This window comes from Erythrolamprus reginae, chromosome 1, assembly GCF_031021105.1.
Source record: "Erythrolamprus reginae isolate rEryReg1 chromosome 1, rEryReg1.hap1, whole genome shotgun sequence".
Classification (NCBI taxonomy): Eukaryota; Metazoa; Chordata; class Lepidosauria; order Squamata; family Dipsadidae; genus Erythrolamprus; species Erythrolamprus reginae.
In genome coordinates this window covers 195,529,313-195,547,655 of record NC_091950.1, presented here as the reverse complement: position 1 = coordinate 195,547,655, position 18,343 = coordinate 195,529,313, and the positions used below count along the sequence as shown (strand labels likewise).

Genomic DNA, 18,343 nt, shown 5'->3' with positions numbered 1-18,343 from the left:
AAATTCCTACAATAGCTGAATAATGATATTGTAGGAAACCATGAGGCTTAAGAAGGAAGAGGAAAGGCCATCAATTTTCTGTGATGGCTTAAGTACACAAACCATAACATTGAAAGATTAAAAATAAAAGATAAGCAAACCAGTTTGACAAACTGTCATTTTAAACATTCCTGGTTTATCATTATTGAGGTCAGCATAATTGTACACAGTTAAGGATTATATATTCAACGGCCACTGACCAAAATATTTGTGCTTTTTTTGTTTTCATCTGACAGTATGATTTAGTTTTCTGGAATATATCTATGTTGAAGTTCTCAATGTTCTTTGAGAAAATAATCATATTTATTTATTTATTAGATTTGTATGCCGCCCCTCTCCGAAGACTTGGGGCGGCTAACAACAATATAAAAAGACAATGTAAACAAATCTAATATTAAAAATAATCTTTAAAAACCCAATTTAAAGAACCACTCATGCATACAAGCATACCATGTATAAATTATATAAGCCTAGGGGGAAGGGAAATTTCAATTCCCCCATGCCTGATGACAGAGGTGGGTTTTAAGGAGCTTGCGAAAGGCAAGGAGGGTGGGGACAACTCTGATATCTGGGGGGAGCTGGTTCCAGAGGGTCGGGGCTGCCACAGAGAAGGCTCTTCTCCTGGGTCCCGCCAAACAACATTGCTTAGTCGACGGGACCTGGAGAAGGCCAACTCTGTGGGACCTAACCGGTCGCTGGGATTCGTGCGGCAGAAGGCGGTCCCGGAGATATTAAGTCTTTAACATAGATATTATATAATTTGAATAACACGTATTACTGAAAAATATGGACATGTTCTGATGTTTAGTGAAGGGTTTTTTTAAAAAAAAGTTCAAGTAGTCCCCAAATTACAACAGTTCATTTAGTGATCATTCAAAGGTACAACAGCACTGGAAAAAAGTTACTTATAACAAATGTTTCCATTAGCAACAAAAATTTACAGTTCAATTGTAAGTCATAGTCGTAAGTCGAGGACTACCTAGTAAAGTCACGATCCTTTTTAACAGTCTTCCTCTCTGCAGGCAGCACGTGCCATAATACTTCACTCCCAGCGCTTGTCCGGACACCTACCCTTGTGATGCAGCCCTCTCTGGATGTCAAATCGTTTGTGTCTTTCCCAGTGGAGAGCAGTTCTGCTGTTGGGCTCTTCCCAAATTTCAACACTGTAAGTAAACAGTTTATTTCATTGGGAGTTGCTTTGCTTGCGGCGAAACAAAATATATCCATGTGCTATCGATTGTCAACCTGTCTCACCATGCGTTTAGTGCTAATTGAGGATGGATTTAATCTTGGGCACTAAATCGAAATGGTATCCTTTAAGCCATACGTTGTTGGGTTTTCTGGACAGTGACAGTAATAAAATACTGAACTGAACCACACCTAATACTTTGTGCGTGTATGGATCCGTTGTGCGTCTGAAGGTACATGCTCAAAACAAGCTATCTAGTTACACCGCACAGGTGGTTCTGTGTTTTTGTTTTGTGGCACTACCAAATGAAAGACATTTGGTCCTCACAATTAATTACCTTCTATTATCCTCATATCCTTTGCTGATCCAAATTTTCTGCCTCTCCCTAAAGGTCACCCATTCAGCATACGTTGAACTCTGAGAAAACCAGTCAGTCTTTTCTTTCCTTATAGCTGAAGAAATGTTTCTATTTCCTTTTATTTTGCTGTAAAATTATGAAACTTGATTAATTAGGTAGCAGTTTGGCTTGGCTTATTGTACAGGTGTCACAATAAAGCCATTTATTTTGCTGACTAGAAAGCACATACGGGCTGTTTTTTGTATGCATGCCTGTGAGATTATCTGTGTTTTGGAGTGATAAGTAATCTTGGTTCCCTGGTGCTGCATTACGGAGCAGTTATTGGCTCAAATGCTATTACGCCATCTAATTCCATGATTTTTGCACAGTTAATCAAATGTGTAAGATTTAATGTTGAATCTTGCAGCGTAATTACATTTTAAAATCAGCAAGCTTGTAAGAGAAATATTCCTGCCTAAACATGAATGTACATTTGTTCCTGGCCTTGAATTCAAGAATTGCCCTTAAATCAATGTGATTAGAAATTCAGTTTAAGGGTGTTTCAAATAATTGTGTTTTCTTCTGTCCTTGGATATAAACAGATTAATTACTCTTCATTTAATGACTTGTGTTCATTTACCATTTGTAAATCCTGATTCAGTCTCCTACTATTTTTTTAATCCCATTTATCCTTACTTGATTTTTTTCCTTCTTGCTCAGCTTCAGCTTTGTTCTAAGTATTTATTTTATTTTTTATTTATTCACTTGTCCAATACACAGATACACAGGAAGAAGATAGACATGTGATAATATAAAAGAGGGTGAAAGTGAACTTAGAGGAGAGGATATACGAAAGGAAGAGAATATATAAGATAGGTGAAAGAAAAGAGAGACAATTGGACAGGGGACGAAAGGGGAAGAAAGTATAGAATTTTCTTTCTATCTTTTTCTTGTCCATATTTTTCTTTTTCTTCTTTCTTGGTTCTTAAATTCCAATCTCTAATAGTGTGATATAAATGATTATCTTAACTTTGGACTCCTCCATATTATTTATTTTGTGTGTCCTTTGTATTTTCTGATTTTCTTCATAAATATTTTATTTTTCAGTGTATACTTGTGGATTTGGCACTTTCTCTCTCCCCCCCCCCCCCCCAATTTTCACAAAGTGTTTTTTCACTTGACAATGTCTTTGGAATCAAGCATGTGAAAGGCCGGTTACAAAATGGGTGAAGAAAAACCATTTAGTTGTTCTTATCTGAATTGTACACACAATGACAGTGACACATTTTTTCCAGTCATTATATTAGTAAATAGAATTTCTTTACAAATGGAAAATTACTTTTTGATACAGTGATGCCTCGTCTTACAAACGCCTCGTCATACAAACTTTTCAAGATACAAACCCGGGGTTTAAGATTATTTTGCCTCTTCTTACAAACTATTTTCACCTTACAAACCCACCGCCACTGCTGGGATGCCCAGCCTCCGGACTTCCGTTGCCAGCGAAGCACCCGTTTTCCCCCTCCCAGTGAGGGGAGCCTCAGTGAAATTGCAGCATCGCAAAAACACAGAGGTCTGGACTTGGGGTTTTGAGGACTTCGGTGTTTTTCTGATGCTGCGATTTCACTGAGGCTCCCTTGGCTGGAAAACCCTACCTCCAGACTTCCATTGCCAGCGAAGCGCTTGTTTTTGCGATACTGGGATTCCCCTGCTGGGATTCCCCTGCAGCATCACAAAAACACAGAAGTCCGGAAGTGGGGAATCCCAGCAGCACAAAAACGGGCGCTTCGGCTGGCAAAAGGGGTGAATTTTGGGTTTGCACGCATTAATTGCTTTTCCATTGATTCCTATGGGAAACATTGTTTCGTCTTACAAACTTTTCACCTTAAGAACCTCATCCCGGAACCAATTAAGTTTGTAAGACGAGGTATCACTGTATATTGTTTTCATCATTTAAAAGATCTATTGGACTCAACTGTCTTTAGTATTATGATCCATAATACACTGTTGATGCTCTTAAATTCAATCTCAAATATAAATATAACAGCATGGATCAAGCAATTTTATTGTGAACTTCTATGGTATGTGACTTAAATCCAATATCTTGTATGTTTGTAGAGCCAGTATTGGTATGTTCAGACAATTCAGCAGGGACACACTGTGTAAATAATCAGCTCATAGCAATAAAAAGAAAAGGAATCCAAGTCAATTGGTGAATAATGCTGTCCAGTGAGTAAACACAGTTTGTTCATACATGATACTTAGGACAGTTTCAAGGCATTAAAATTGTCATTGGAATTTGAAAGGGAAAATTGGCATTATCAGCACTGCCAGACTAGAAGTTTGAACCAGTGCCAGTTGTTGCCTTTGCAAAGTTAGGTGTGTGTGTGTGTGTGTGTGTGTGTGTGTGTGTGTGTGTGTGTAAGAGAGAGAGAGAGAACATAAGAGATTCCTTATTACTTATAAATAAATTCTGCTGACAGACCTTGCTTTCCAGTACAAAGCATGGCAGAGAGATGATAAGATAGCATTCCAATTTTGAAAATAGGCATGGGTAATGTCTTTAAATATTCATGTATTCATTTTAGTACAGTCAAAACTGAGAATCTGATAAGTATAATGTCCCATATTTATTTAACTAGAGGTGACAGTTCATGGAGTGTTTTATAGCCTCTCTTACCTCAAAATATTGTTGGATATTTGTGATGCACTATATTATGTCCCGCGTTTATAGCCCCAAGCAAAGCAATAGATAGCAGAAAGTAATGATACCATCAAATGTCATATTTTTCTTCTTTGTACTATGAATCTTAGAAGTTCATACAGCCTGCCTCTATGTTGAGATGAGCTTTGCAGTTCCCAAAAGTTCTTTGCAGGTTTGAAGTTTAAATCCTTCTTTTCATTCACTCACACAGTTATTTCCTTGTTTTTGCTGCTCTAATAGTGCAAAATGTTGGGCACAATAAAGAAGGAATCATTTTCTCATCCACTCCCCTATTATTATGGTTATAGGCCTGGTAGCAAAGAACACCAAAAAAGGTAGGGTGATTGTTTTCCTCCTCCCCCTCCCTTTTTTCTTCTAATCATAGTTAAAACAGCATGGTGCATAAGTGTGTGATGAGTGAGAAGCAAGGCTATTTCAGGTACAATAGTTGGGTTGGAAAAAAGTAGCATAAAAAGCGTATTGTGGGTGTGAAAAAAGTAAAAAAAAGATACATTTTGATTTTGATGCTATGATTAGTCTATGACAGATCCCAAATTAGCTTGAGATAATGAATTATTTTTCAAATTTCGTTGGAAATGATTAGGGAAAAAAACCCCTGATTATCCAATTTTATTTCCAGGCTTGATCATCTCATCATTGTCTGACAGTATTCACCCCAATCAAACAATTTAGATATAATGTCACACAATAAATGTCAAGAATGAGCTCGCTCTCTCCCTTTCTTTAGTAACTACTGCATATCTATTAATGGCCACAAATTTCTTTAGACTGCTAGGTTTTCCAAAATGTGGTCATATAGGCAAGATATTGCCCTGGAAAAATTCTAAGCTCTAAACAGCCAAACTGTGAATTGCTTTATGCTAACTCCATGAGTCCTTTTCTGTTTAAATCCTTTCTCACAGTGGCCAATTTTACCTCCATTGCTCTGTGATGCAGTTTCACATTATCATCTGAGCACCCTCCTTAAAGCTTGAACAGAAAGCAACAAGCTATCTAGGTAGCCCTACATCATAGGTGGTATTCAGCCAGTTCAGATTGGTTTGGGCACGTTTTTGAGGCTCGGTGCATGCACGGCAGGCTGTACATAGGTGAGGAGGTGGGACACTCACATTTGCAAACCAGTAAGGAAGGTAAATGAATACCACCCTTGCCCTACATCCTTGTTTTCTTACTTCATTTCTCCATAGTGGGTAGAGCTTCTGGAGCCACATTGGTCCAGGAGGCCCTGGTTTGGTGGCACAGTGGAGCAGCCCTGAAGAATTCCACAGTGTGAAGAAGCTCTCAGCCAAGGGGCAATGATTCATCTAGACTTCCAGGAGTTCCAACTGACTTCCTGGCACTTGAGTGGAACACTTTGAGAGATAAACAACCTCTTCTCCGGGATTATCAGGACAATCTAAGCTTCTCGGAGGCCTTCTATTCAGCACATTTATTGGGCCACTTGGAAAGTGTTTTGTGGCTGGAGTTCTAACTCAGGCTGTCCCCCATTGCAACCTTCAATAGTGCAAATCCTGGACAAATGGCTATCAGCCAATACCCTCCGGAGGCAGGTAGTAGCACTGTCCTCGATCTTAAACATGTTGCTTGAGTTCCTTTCTCGCCACCCCACAATCTGCCGTTTTCTCAGAGAGGCTACCACAGATATCCTACCTAGAACTTAGCCAGAGTCTTGAATTCCCTAACTTGGGACTCCATATGAGCCCTTGAGATTGGCCAGCCTACATCACCTGACAAGTAAGGTGGCATTGTTGGTGGCTATCTCCTCCGCCAGGAGGATTTCTGAGATAGCGGCCATCTCAGTCTGAAAGAATCTATGCATCTTTCACTCGGACAGAGTTGTATTATGATTGGACCATTCTTTTATAAATAAAATAAGTAAAATAAACTCAAGGTTTTATATGGCCCAGGAACTCCAAGTCCTGGGAGAGGGGTGGCAACAAATCTAAATAATAATAATAATAATAATAATAATAATAATAATAATAATAATAATAATAATAAGTTATCTTGCCAATTTTTTGTCCCAATCATGTCTATACCCTGGAACGTTAGTGGCATATGCTAGATGTAAGGAGGGCCCTCTGCATCTATAATAAAAGAACTGAGAAAGATGGAAGCCCAATGTCAGGTTTCCAAATAGCATCCAAACCTAAATCAGAGTCCGAGGCAAAGTATTCCTCAATGTTCCAATTTATTAACAGAAACCTGTTGACACATCTGGGTGAAACCAGAATCTAAGATTCTTTGGGTTTCACCACCCAGTTGAAAGTTCTAGTCCTAGCCCCCACATCCCAAAGTCCATCACATTGACCAATCTTCAATTGCCAGGCTGGCAGAATCCACCATCTTCTTCTGTGCGGGTGCAGGGGTGCAAAGACAAAGGATGAGCTTGGCTCTCGAAAAATAATTTGTTATGGTGACATACAAACAGCACTCATGCAATTCCCCCACCCAATTTCTCAAAGGAAAGAATACATATTAAAATAGTATCAGGTGTGGCAAGCCAAAGACCCCAACTAGCCTGACAGACAGCCTCCCCTCAGGAAAAGACCGTGTCCTACAGGAAAAGAAAGAAAATAACATAGAGGGGTTATTACAGCATCACTAACCCTCCACAGGGAGACCCTTTGGTTTGTCTGGATATTTTTCATGGGATTATTTCACTAATCTGTCAGCAACCTTCGATTTTTCTGGTTGGATGAACCCCCGTTCTAGATTGGCATCGATGTATCTCCTTAGTTCCTCCAACTCCTTTGGGGTGATCAAATACATCTTTGATTTTGGGAGCATTGCCCCTGGCTCAAACTGGAGTCCTCATGGTGAGGGGGAGATAGTTGCAATCTTCCTCATTGAAAAACTCGTCAGTGTATTCTATTGGCACCTGCTGGGAGTCTGGGAGTTTGGCTTCAACTGCTTGGGCTGCCAGCTGGGGATGCTCTGGCCTGCGGGGTCTGGGTCCTTTCAAGCAGTTTGTCTTTTCAGGTGTGGGAGTAGCGACCCGATGCTCATGGTTAGCTTTTGGTATCTGACCTCCCACTTGCCAAGCCATGCAAGTTCCAGGATGACTGTCACCAACATTTTGGGGCAACTATGAATCGGATGTGGTCCTGGTGGCACTCTATTTCCAAATACACTAGCTCAGTGAGATGTGTGGTGAGGAACACCTTCCCCCCACCAGTTGCACTACCAGTTCTGAGGGTGTAGCTTAGTGGGCATGTGTGAGGCTTGATGGGCATGGCAGAGGAAGCATACTGTAAAATCTCCATTCCCACCCCAATTGGGGGCCAGGCAGAGGTGGTATTTGCTGGTTTTCTGAACTACTCAAAATTTCCACAACTGGTTCTCCAGAACCTGTCAGAACCTGCTGGATTTCATTCCTGTTCCTCACCAATCTAGATAATGGAGGAAACTAGATGGACAACTGTACTGGACCTACAGTAATTCTTACAAACAGAGAAGAAATGATAGAGGGGGTTGAATTTTGGGGGGAGAGTGATCATGTCATTTTAGTGAATTTAATGTAGACACAAGCAATAGATAATAGAAAAGCATTTTTATAGAATAGAATAGAATAGAATTTTATTGGCCAAGTGTGATTGGACACACAAGGAATTTGTCTTGGTGCATATGCTCTCAACGTACATAAAATAAAATATACATTTGTCAAGAATCATGTGGTACAACACTTAATGATTGTCATAGGGGTCAAATAAGCAATGAAGAAGCAATATTAATAAAAATCTTAGGATATACACAACAAGTTACAGTCATACAGTCAACATGGGAGGAAATGGGTGATAGGAATGATGAGAAAAACTAATAGGATAGAAGTGCAGATTTAGTAGAAAGTCTGACAGTGTTGAGGGAATTATTTGTTTAGTAGAGTGATGGTGTTCGGGAAAAAACTGTTCTTGTGTCTAGTTGTCTTGGTGTGCAGTGCTCTGTAGCGACGTTTTGAGGGTAGGAGTTGAAACAATTTGTGTCCAGGATGTGAGGGGTCAGTAAATATTTTACCCGCCCTCTTTTTGACTTGTGCAGTATACATGTCCTCAATGGAAGGCAGGTTGGCAGCAATTGTTTTTTCTGCAGTTCTGATTATCCTCTGAAGTCTGTGTCGGTCCTATTGGGTTGCAGCACCAAACCAGACAGTTATAGAGGTGCAGATGACAGACTCAGTGATTCCTCTGTAGAACTATATCAGCAGCTCCTTGGGCAGTTTGATCTTCCTGAGCTGGCGCAGAAAGAACATTCTTTGTTGTGCTTTTTTGATGATGTTTTTGATGTTAGATGACCATTTTAGGTCTTGAGATATGATAGAACCTAGAAATTTGAAGGTCTCTACTGTTGATACTGTGTTGTCTGATATATTTTGCTTTTGTTGCCATAAGAAAGCTTTTACAGGGTCTCCTTGCTTCACAGAGAGTGTATATATGAGATATCTAGTATCGGCAGTTGTTTCCTCTGATTCTGATTGATTCCCTATCTGTCTGCAGGGGGAAACCATTAGAGACTGTACCAGTCATATTTTTGATGGCTTTCAAACAACCAGTGATAATTCAACTATTTTTTAATAATAGCTCAGGATAGGAAAACCAAGGTTCCTTTAGGGAGAAGTCGAATTATTTGTTCCAAATTTATTTTTTCATATAGATAAATATCTCTTAAGATACTACAAGAACATTTCTAGTGTTTGCTTTTAAGCAGGAGTTGTGCTGAACACTAATGTGTTCAGTTCCTGAGGCCCATACAAACTCCACAGTGCCAGAAGGAAAAAGGAGAAAATTGGAGTCACAACTTCATATTTTCTTTTTTCTTAGGAAACTCCTTTGATACTCAATTTATCAGTAAGAATGTATGCTATTGCCAGCCAAATTCTCAGTTGTTTGGACGATGCTATGATTAAAGGCAAGAGCAAACAATAATGATATTTTAAGAATACTTTGCTATTTGTAGTTCATGGTTGCCAGTTCCCTTTTTAGCTAGGACCTCTGGAGTTCATTTTTAATTGCAATGGTTTGTTACTAAGAGGTATGTGTGCATTATAGTTATTTGTCTGTTAGTTAGATTTAGAAGGTAATATACGTCATATTACTTCCTCCAATCTTTGCACATAACAGTTGATATTTTATTAAGTTCTGATGTATCCAGCATGGGACACTAATTACATACAGCCTTTTCCTAATGCTATTATAACCCAGTGGTCAGAAGAGATGGGAGGTGGAGTTTGAAGGAATTTTTTTTTTTTTTTAGAAGATACTTCAAAATTGCAAATGAAGTCATAGATGCTTGATTCAGCTTTTGCTTTTTTAAAATTCTCTTTAACAAAGCTGTAGTCTTACTGTTCTATTACTTGACAGTAAACCTTATTGAATTTAAGTGGACTAACATACAAAGAGCACATAAGCAACTGCACTGCAAATACCAGTTTATCCAAGAATTGTTCTAAAAAGAAAAGGCCCTCAATGGAGAGGTTTGCATTGGCCAAAAAAAAAAAAAAAAAGATTTTAGCAGATTGCTACCTTATTCATGTGGAAATTTAGTTGTTTAAAAAGGAGACTAAAATGTATTGGTAGTAAGTGTACCTGGAAGTAAGCTGCCTGCTTCTCAGTAAATATATAGGCAAGAATCTTATCAATCAATGTCTTGCTTACATTTGAATAGTTATCAAAGGGAAAGGTTCACCTAGTTAACACTTTGTTCTCCGTACTGAAAGAGCGGGTCCAGCAGTCACGTAGGTTGCTCGCTGTCCAATCCACATAGGACCAAGCCTAGTCTTTTTAAAGCTTGCTGGATCCGCCCCTTCCCCAGAATTCGCTCGGTCCTGCAATCGGCAGGACATGTGGTGGCTTGCTCCTCTCAATAACACCTTCCCTCTTCGTTCCTTCTTCAATTTCAGCTAAGTAAAATTTGCAATTGCCTTTACTTAAAAGCTTGCCTTTTCATGCCAGCTTTACTGGGCTCGGTGCCAAGGGAGAAGCCACGGCGCGGCTATAGCCGTGAATTTCGCAATCGCCTTGCTCGTGCTGTTGCCGGATTGCATTTATGATAAATCTAATCGGCTAGGAGGTTTTTTACCGGCAAGCTAAAAATAGAAAAAAAGGGCTCTTTTTCCTCCGGTGGTGTGGGACACTTTAACACGCGCTCTTGTTCATCTCCTGGACTTTAGCTGCCTCTCCTTTCCGCAAATTCAGTGGAGCGGTTTATTTCTGGCGCGAAGGCCCTTAGGCGGCCAGTAATTTCATCACTTGCGGATCGCCTATGCACGTCCCATTTGATGCCATCAAGTCTACCACGTGGCCCTGGAGTAGGCTGTGAGACCCTCAGGCTTTTTCTCCCTGGCTAGGCTTCCAAACCAGTGTGCCTTGGTTTACTATTTAAAATTAGTGAGGCCTGCCCCTCTGTACTCACTGGCACGAACTCTGGTGCCGTCCAGATTGTCTTTGAGCTGCAGACGCTCCTGGGCCTAGGAGCTTGGCACCCCTTCCTCTTGGGAACGTTGCCCATTTATAGCTTCTCCCAACTTTTTGGCTCAAGTCTTGTACCTGTAAATTGTTCAGGCCATGACTTTGTTTCCCAAGAGAGGCACTTCTTCTAAGGGGCCTCTTCCTCCTCTTCCTCGAGAGCCCCTCCAATGGCTAGACCCACCAGGGCTGAGAAGAGACAGGACCAAGCTCTTCAAAAGATTCATGAGAGATTGTCTTAACGTTTAAGAGTGCAGGCCTAAGTGCACTTTAGCCCCTCTGACCCTCCAGAGGCTTCTAAACTGTCTCCCTCTGGTGTCCCTGTGCTTTCTCTGGATGAGCCAAACCTAAACAGACCCCAACCTAACCTATGGGGCTTAGGTCCAGAAGAGCCAGATATTATGATGGAAGATCCCTCCGAGCCAGATCCAGCCCAGGTCTTCAGGCTTTCTCCCTCACTACCTGTTACTATTACTAACCTTCCTCCAGAGCTTCAAACTATGTATTTTGCTTTATCTCAAGCCATTGATGCCAAGCTCTTGGCTATCAATGTGCCCTCTCACCCTCGTCCTCCTTCACGCGGCCCTAGGCCTGTGAGTTCCTTCTCAACCTACAGAATTCCAGTTCAAGAAGACTCGGATTCCTCCCAGGATGAGAATGATGATATGGACGTAGAGGACAAGGATGACCCTTTCCAATATCTGTCAGAGGATGAGGAATCACAGATCAAGATTTTATTATTTATTTATTTATTTATTTATTTATTATTTAGATTTGTATGCCGCCCCTCTCCGCAGACTCGGGGCGGCTCACAACAAAGTGAAAAACAATTTACGACAAATCTAAATTACTGTTTAAAAATATTTTAAAAACCCCATTTTCTAAACAAACATACATCCAGACATACCATTCATAAATTGTATATACCCGGGGGAGATGTCTCAGTTCCCCCATGCCTGACGACAAAGGTGGGTCCATCTCCTGCTGCAATTTTTCCTTTCCAACTCTTCAAATCTCTTCTATTCAAGGCAAGAGTTGCCACAGGCTTAGCTGGTCAGGATAAACCATCTGATCCTTCTACAGCTCCACCTAAGGAGAACCTGCCATATTTTATGGAGGAACAGGAAGATAATGAGGTCATCCCCATGCCCAAATTGTTCAAAGATGCTCTGCTCAAGCAGTGGAACCATCCATCTTACGGTTTCAATCCCACATCTAAAGATAAGAAGTTATATAAGCTTTCTCCATCTTATGAAGACCTTCTTGTCTGTCCCAAAGCTGATGAACCAGTAAAGATTCTACATTCTGCGGCTGCTATGCCTGATGAAGCACAAGAAGTATTAAAGCCCAAAGACAAACATTTAGAGCAAATGCTCAAAAAGTGTTTCTTTGCTGATACCTGGGCTATTAAAGAAGCATCATTGTTTTCCAGAGCCATTCTCTTGTGGCTTCAACAGCTCCAGCAGCATATTCTCCACTGCATCTGGAAGGAGAGTCCAACATGGGTATTTAACCAATCCTATTGGTAGAGACTGAGTAAAAAATTAACATAATAAATAGGCACCGCCCCAACAGTCTCCCATGAGCCTCAGTTTTAAAAACTCAGTCCCAGAGTAGAGTCATACTGAGTTTTGCTTAGAGTAAATTATTGTTTTTTACCATGTTTAATGTGTTGTTTTTGTCTCCTCTCCAGATGGAACTGCGTTGGAGGAAGGGGTCTCTGTCCTCCGAGGACAACACCCCCACCGATCTCCTTAGGGGCTGTTTCCCTCCGCGGGATCTGCCCCCAAGAGGAGCACCTCAGCCCGGAGTCACTGGCCCCCACGGTCAAACGAGGGCTGCGGGCCGAAGGTGGGGGGGTCCGCCCCCCCCACTGGGAGGTCCGAGGCGAAGAGGCACCCCAGGGGACTCCGCTGGGAAGAGCGGTAGCCCGATCAGCTGCGAAGCGGCGAGAGCTCATTATAGCCGCCGCCGCCACCAAAAGCGCTACGGAGCCGAGAGACCCCCAGGAGGTCCGAGGACACAGGGGAAGCGGCAGCAGGCATGTTTTCTCGGGCGGCGAGCGTTGGGAAGCGGGAAAAACCCGCGAAAGCGCTGGGCGCCGCCATCTTGGGTAGCCCCCAAGAGAGTGAGGAGCGCGCCGACCGGAAGGGCTTCCGGCAGCTGGAGGGTGCCAAGAGAGCTTCGGGCTCCAGAGCGCAGGCGCAGTACCAACAGGGTGGCCGGTCGCCATTTTTTTTCGGAGTGACGAGGTGATAAGGAGAGGTTTCAAGCTCGGTGATTAAAGCAAAGTGTTAATAGTGAGTACAATGGAAAAACAAGCCGGAGAAAGCAAAGCTGGGTCACCAGCGGGCCCTAAAGAGAAGGAAAAGGGGAAGACTAAAGAGAAATCCAAGGCTTCTCACTCCCCAGCCTCAGCAGCTTCACTTAAAGAGGCAGAGAAGCGCATAAAAGCGCTAGAGAAGAAGTTAGAGGCGGCCTTACCGCCTTCTCCTTCAGTGGTGCCCCTGACTCAGAGGCAGGTAACCACTCCTGACCCTATGACCCCGCAATCAGCCTATGGGCCTACAGGGGCCTTCCAGGAAGGTGATTGGTCGCCAGATGGACAGTTTTTCTCAATACCTCAAGCGGCACCATCACCATCCCCGTCTTGGACACGACCTGAGTTGGTGGGGCCAGCAAGACGAGGCTCACAACCCCCTTCAGCCACCTTCACCCCCACGGCGGCCGGATTGCGGTCCCAGCAGGGGTCTTGGCAACATATGCCCCCAGATATGCAGGAGTTAATGGCTGAAATCTACTCGCAGGGGGTGACCGCAGGGTCTAGCCAGTATGCACGCCGAGCTGCACCTCAGACAAGGAACCTTTGGCCAGCACCGCCCCCCTCGGGGCTGGGGTCCCTATCAGAGGAGCCGGTTTTTGGCGAGGACAGTGACAAGGAGTACGAGTTCTCAGAGGATGAGAACCCACCGGAGCAACAGCCTGTAGCAGGTCTTTTCAAACCAGCACTGTTTAGGACCTTGCTTTTTAAGGCAAAGCAGGTGATGAATCTCCAGGGAACCAAGGCAACTGAGGAAGACACCGGTAAAACTTCAGCTTCTCTGCTTAGGGAACCTCAACCCGAGACTGATTCTATTCCGGCTTCACACATTTTCATTGAAGGAGTCAAGAAACCGTGGCAATACCCCGCAGCGGCCCAAGGGCCGTCAAACCTGGAGAGAAAATTTTATACGTTTGATGAGGAGGTGGAGAAACTTTTGGAGTTCCCTCCCATCGATCAACCAGTAGTGACACTGGTTTCCAGTGCCCTAGTGCCATCTGAGACGGGAGAGAGCCTAAAACCTGAGGACAGGAAGGCGGAAACCCTATTGCGGAAAACCCACCAGATGGCCGGCTGGGGGTTCAGAGCAGCAGCCGCGGCCTCCTTCTTTAACAGAGCCTCCATAATGTGGCTCCAAGAAATGCAGTCACGAATTGGACCAGAGGAGGGTAGATTACGCCAGGATTTGAGTAAGTTACTGGCGGCAGCTGAATTTTCAGCAGATGCAACCCTCCATGCGGCTAAGTTCACCAGCAGAGGCATGGCTACCACACTCTCCTCTCGTAGACTTCTGTGGCTACGTAATTGGCCAGCAGATTTGAAGTCAAAGTGGCGCCTCGCTTCAGCCCCATTACAAGGTTCAATGCTCTTTGGGGAGATCCTGGACAAGGTCTTAATTGAAGACAAGGACAAGAAAAAGGTCCTGCCTCGATCCAGCAGACGCCAGGATAGGAGGTTCACTCCTTACACGCGTCACCAGAACCCTCGCTGGGAGGCACCTACTGGTTCAGGCCAGACACAACGGCCCTTCAGCCAGAACCAATATACACAGCAATCCTTTCGGAGCGACCGTGGATTCTCCCAGGACAGACAGAGGGGTTACCAGTCAACCAGACGGCGCTTTCGGGGGTATAATCAGAGAGGCTTCCGTCGTTCAAAATGACTCAGCCGGGAGTCTGCCGCTGGGAGGGAAGTTACAACACTTCAGCCCCTCTTGGCGGACGACTTCCTCGGACAGGTGGGTGCTAACCACCGTGTCAGACGGACTACGGTTGGAATTCATAGGTCAACCCCCTCACCGATTTGTGCATTGCCCGCTAATCCGGGACCCTCTAAAGCGACAACAGATCCACAAAGAAGTGGCTCATTTGCTAGAGATTCAAGCCATCAAGCAGGTGCCGCCACTGGAGGAAGGGAAAGGATTTTATTCCCGAATTTTCCTCGTGGCCAAAGCATCAGGAGGATACCGAATGATACTAAACCTAAAACAGCTCAATGTCTTTATAAAGTACAGGAGATTCCACATGCACTCATTACAGACCATACTCCCCTCAATCAGGACTCGAGATCTGCTAACCTCGATAGACCTGAAAGAAGCCTACCTACATGTACCGGTATACCCGGCTCATCGGAAATTCCTCAGGTTTTGTTCAGAGGGCGTTCATTATCAGTACAAGGCCATGCCCTTTGGCCTATCTTCAGCCCCGCGAACCTTTACCAAGTTGCTGGACGCTTTGACGGCGCATCTGCGGTCGCACTCCATCAGACTGATGGCCTACCTGGACGACATAATTATCTTGTCCAGGTCCCCCAGTCAGGCCAGGGAGGACTTGTCCAGGACGGTGCGTACTTTAGAAGCCCATGGCTTCACCATCAACTTAGAAAAGAGCCAGATGGTGCCAGCTACCAAACTTCAGCATCTAGGAGCCATCATAGACACCATGTCAGGCACTGTGTCTCTGTCTCCCGAGCGGCAGGAGAATATCCGCCGCCTCGTTACCGAGCTGTCTTGCCGCAGTCGGGTCCCGTTGGCACTGTTGTCAAAAGTGTTAGGGACACTGGTGTCCGCTATCGGGATCCTACCCTGGGCCAGACACCATATCAGAGGCCTGCAATGGTTCCTGCTACCGGCTCAGAGGGCCAGGATCAGCCACTCCCACAGGTCAATCAAATTGCCCAGGGCAGTCGCAAAGGCCCTACAGTGGTGGACCACCGGGGCGATCCAGGGAGGTTCTCCTTTCCGGACACAAGATCGACTCATACTTACCACAGACGCCAGCTTATACGGATGGGGAGCTCACCTGGGCCGTCACATGGCTCAGGGCATCTGGACATTGGAAGACCTGTCCCCGATCAATATAAATTTTCTAGAGCTGAGGGCAGTATTTTTAGCCCTCTTAGCCTTTGCCCCCATAGTAAAGAACAGACATATACTCATATTAACAGACAATGTGGCGACCAGGGCCCACCTGAACCACCAGGGGGGCACGAGGTCGCATCGACTTATGGAAGAGACTTCACGGCTTTTCAATTGGGCCGAGACTCACCTAGCGTCCCTCACTGCGGAACACATTGCTGGGGTCAGCAACACCAAAGCGGATTGGCTCAGCAGGGCGACTTTGGATCCGTCCGAGTGGAGGCTCGATCCGGAACTCTTCAAGCAGTTGACCCAGAGGTTTGGAGTACCCCTGGTAGACCTGTTTGCCACCAGTCAGAACGCTCAACTCGAGAGGTTCTTCACACGGTTTCCAGATCCGAGAGCAGAAGGGATGAACGCCTTGTGGGCTCCTTGGCCCCCAGGTCTTCTGTATGCCTTCCCACCGGTGAACCTGGTCCCGAGGGTGGTGGAGAAGATCCTACAGGAAAAAGCGGAAGTACTCTTGATAGCCCCTTACTGGCCAAGACGTCCATGGTTCGCCGACTTGGTGGCGCTCTCAGTGTCGCCTCCGTGGAGGATTCCGGACCTGTCTGTCTCTCTCAGCCAGGGGAACCTTCATCATCCGGACCCCCAGTGGCTACACTTGACAGGCTGGCACTTGAAAGGAACAGACTAAGACAATTTAACTTACCGGAGAAGGTCATAGCTACCATGCAGGCCGCTAGGCGTCCATCGACCTCACGAATTTATCAGGCGACTTGGACAGCCTTTTGTAAATTTTGCACTAAACAATCTATCGACCCTGGGGTAGCTTCTGTACTAGATGTTCTGGGATTTTTACAGGCAGGGGTAGAGCAAGGTCTGGCCCCTAATACCTTGAGGAGGCAGGTAGCTGCCCTATCTACCATGATCCAGACATCAGAGTCTCGAACGTTAGCACAGCATACTTGGATTCGAGAATTTATTAAGGGAGCCACAAATATTCATTCCCCTCCAGTTAGGAGATTCCCATCTTGGGATCTTACACTGGTACTGCAAGCATTGACTAGGCCTCCCTTTGAGCCATTGAGGACTATACCAGTCAGGTTACTTTCCTTGAAGACGGCTTTTCTTGTAGCTATTACATCCGCTCGCAGGGTGTCAGAGCTGTCAGCATTATCTGTAAGGGCAGACCTCTGCCAGTTCTATCCGGACAGAGTAGTGCTTAGGTTGGACCCTTCATTTGTACCGAAGGTAAATTCGGTCTTCCATAGGAAGCAAGAGTTGATCCTCCCTGACTTCTGCACTCATGGAACTCATCCCTCTGAGTTACTGTGGCATAAGATAGATGTCAGGAGGGCTCTGAAGATTTATATTAGGAGAACAGAACCATTCAGAAAGTCGGAAAACCTGTTTATTTCATTTTCTGAGGCTAGATTGGGACTTGGACTATCGGCAAAGTCTATTAGTAGGTGGCTTAAGGATTGTATCTCTGAAGCCTATAAGGCGGAAGGACATACCCCTCCAGACGGGATACTAGCTCATTCAACCAGGAGCTCAGCTGTGTCAGCAGCCTGGGCAACTCAGGCGTCCATCGAAGACATTTGTAGAGCAGCAACCTGGGCAGCACCTACCACGTTTATTAAGCATTATAAGGTGGACTCCTTTGCTTCTGCGGAAGCGGCCTTTGGTAGGCGAGTCCTCCAGAAGGTTTGTGTTTCTCCAAAGTCCCTAATTAGACCTTCTCCCTCCAATGGGCCTTGAGAGCTTTGGTATATCCCATGTTGGACTCTCCTTCCAGATGCAGTGGAGAAGACCCGTTGTACCTACCTGAACGGTCTTCTCGATGCACTGGAAGGAGAGTCCAAACCCACCTGGTAGTTGAAGGTTCGGGACTCCGGAGGTTGGGTTGTTGTTGTTTGGGTTGTTGGCTTGTTCAATAAATTTGGTTATCCTCTTTCCTTGGTGATTCGTTTTTAAAACTGAGGCTCATGGGAGACTGTTGGGGCGGTGCCTATTTATTATGTTAATTTTTTACTCAGTCTCTACCAATAGGATTGGTTAAATACCCATGTTGGACTCTCCTTCCAGTGCATCGAGAAGACCGTTCAGGTAGGTACAATGGGTCTTCCCCCTGATGACCTACGGGATCAACAGGACTTCAATAAAGTTTTTGCAGCGGCCAAATATGTAGCTGACGTTACCTTACAATCATCAAGATTTGCTGCAAAGTCAGTAGCAGCCTCAACAACAGCCAGAAGACTTCTATGGCTTCGCCCCTGGCAGGCAGAAGTGAGGCAGAAATGGCAGCTTGCCATGAGTCCTTTGAAGCGTGACCTTTTATTTGGTGACCTCTTGGACCCCCTTCTCACTGAGACCGCTGACAAAAACAAAGTTTTTGGGCCCACCAACAAG

At 44.5% G+C, this 18,343-nt stretch overlaps 1 protein-coding gene across 13 annotated transcripts in view; it reads left to right on the top strand.

Annotated features, from left to right (window-relative positions):
• ZNF385B (zinc finger protein 385B) overlaps positions 1-18,343 on the top strand; it is a 263,645-nt gene that overhangs the window by 150,241 nt on the left and 95,061 nt on the right. For all 13 annotated transcript variants that reach the window (XM_070731861.1, XM_070731863.1, XM_070731864.1 and 10 more), the window contains one exon: positions 1,062-1,204. In XM_070731861.1, the coding sequence (XP_070587962.1) occupies positions 1,062-1,204 (143 nt within the window). The remainder of the gene's footprint in view (positions 1-1,061; positions 1,205-18,343) is intronic.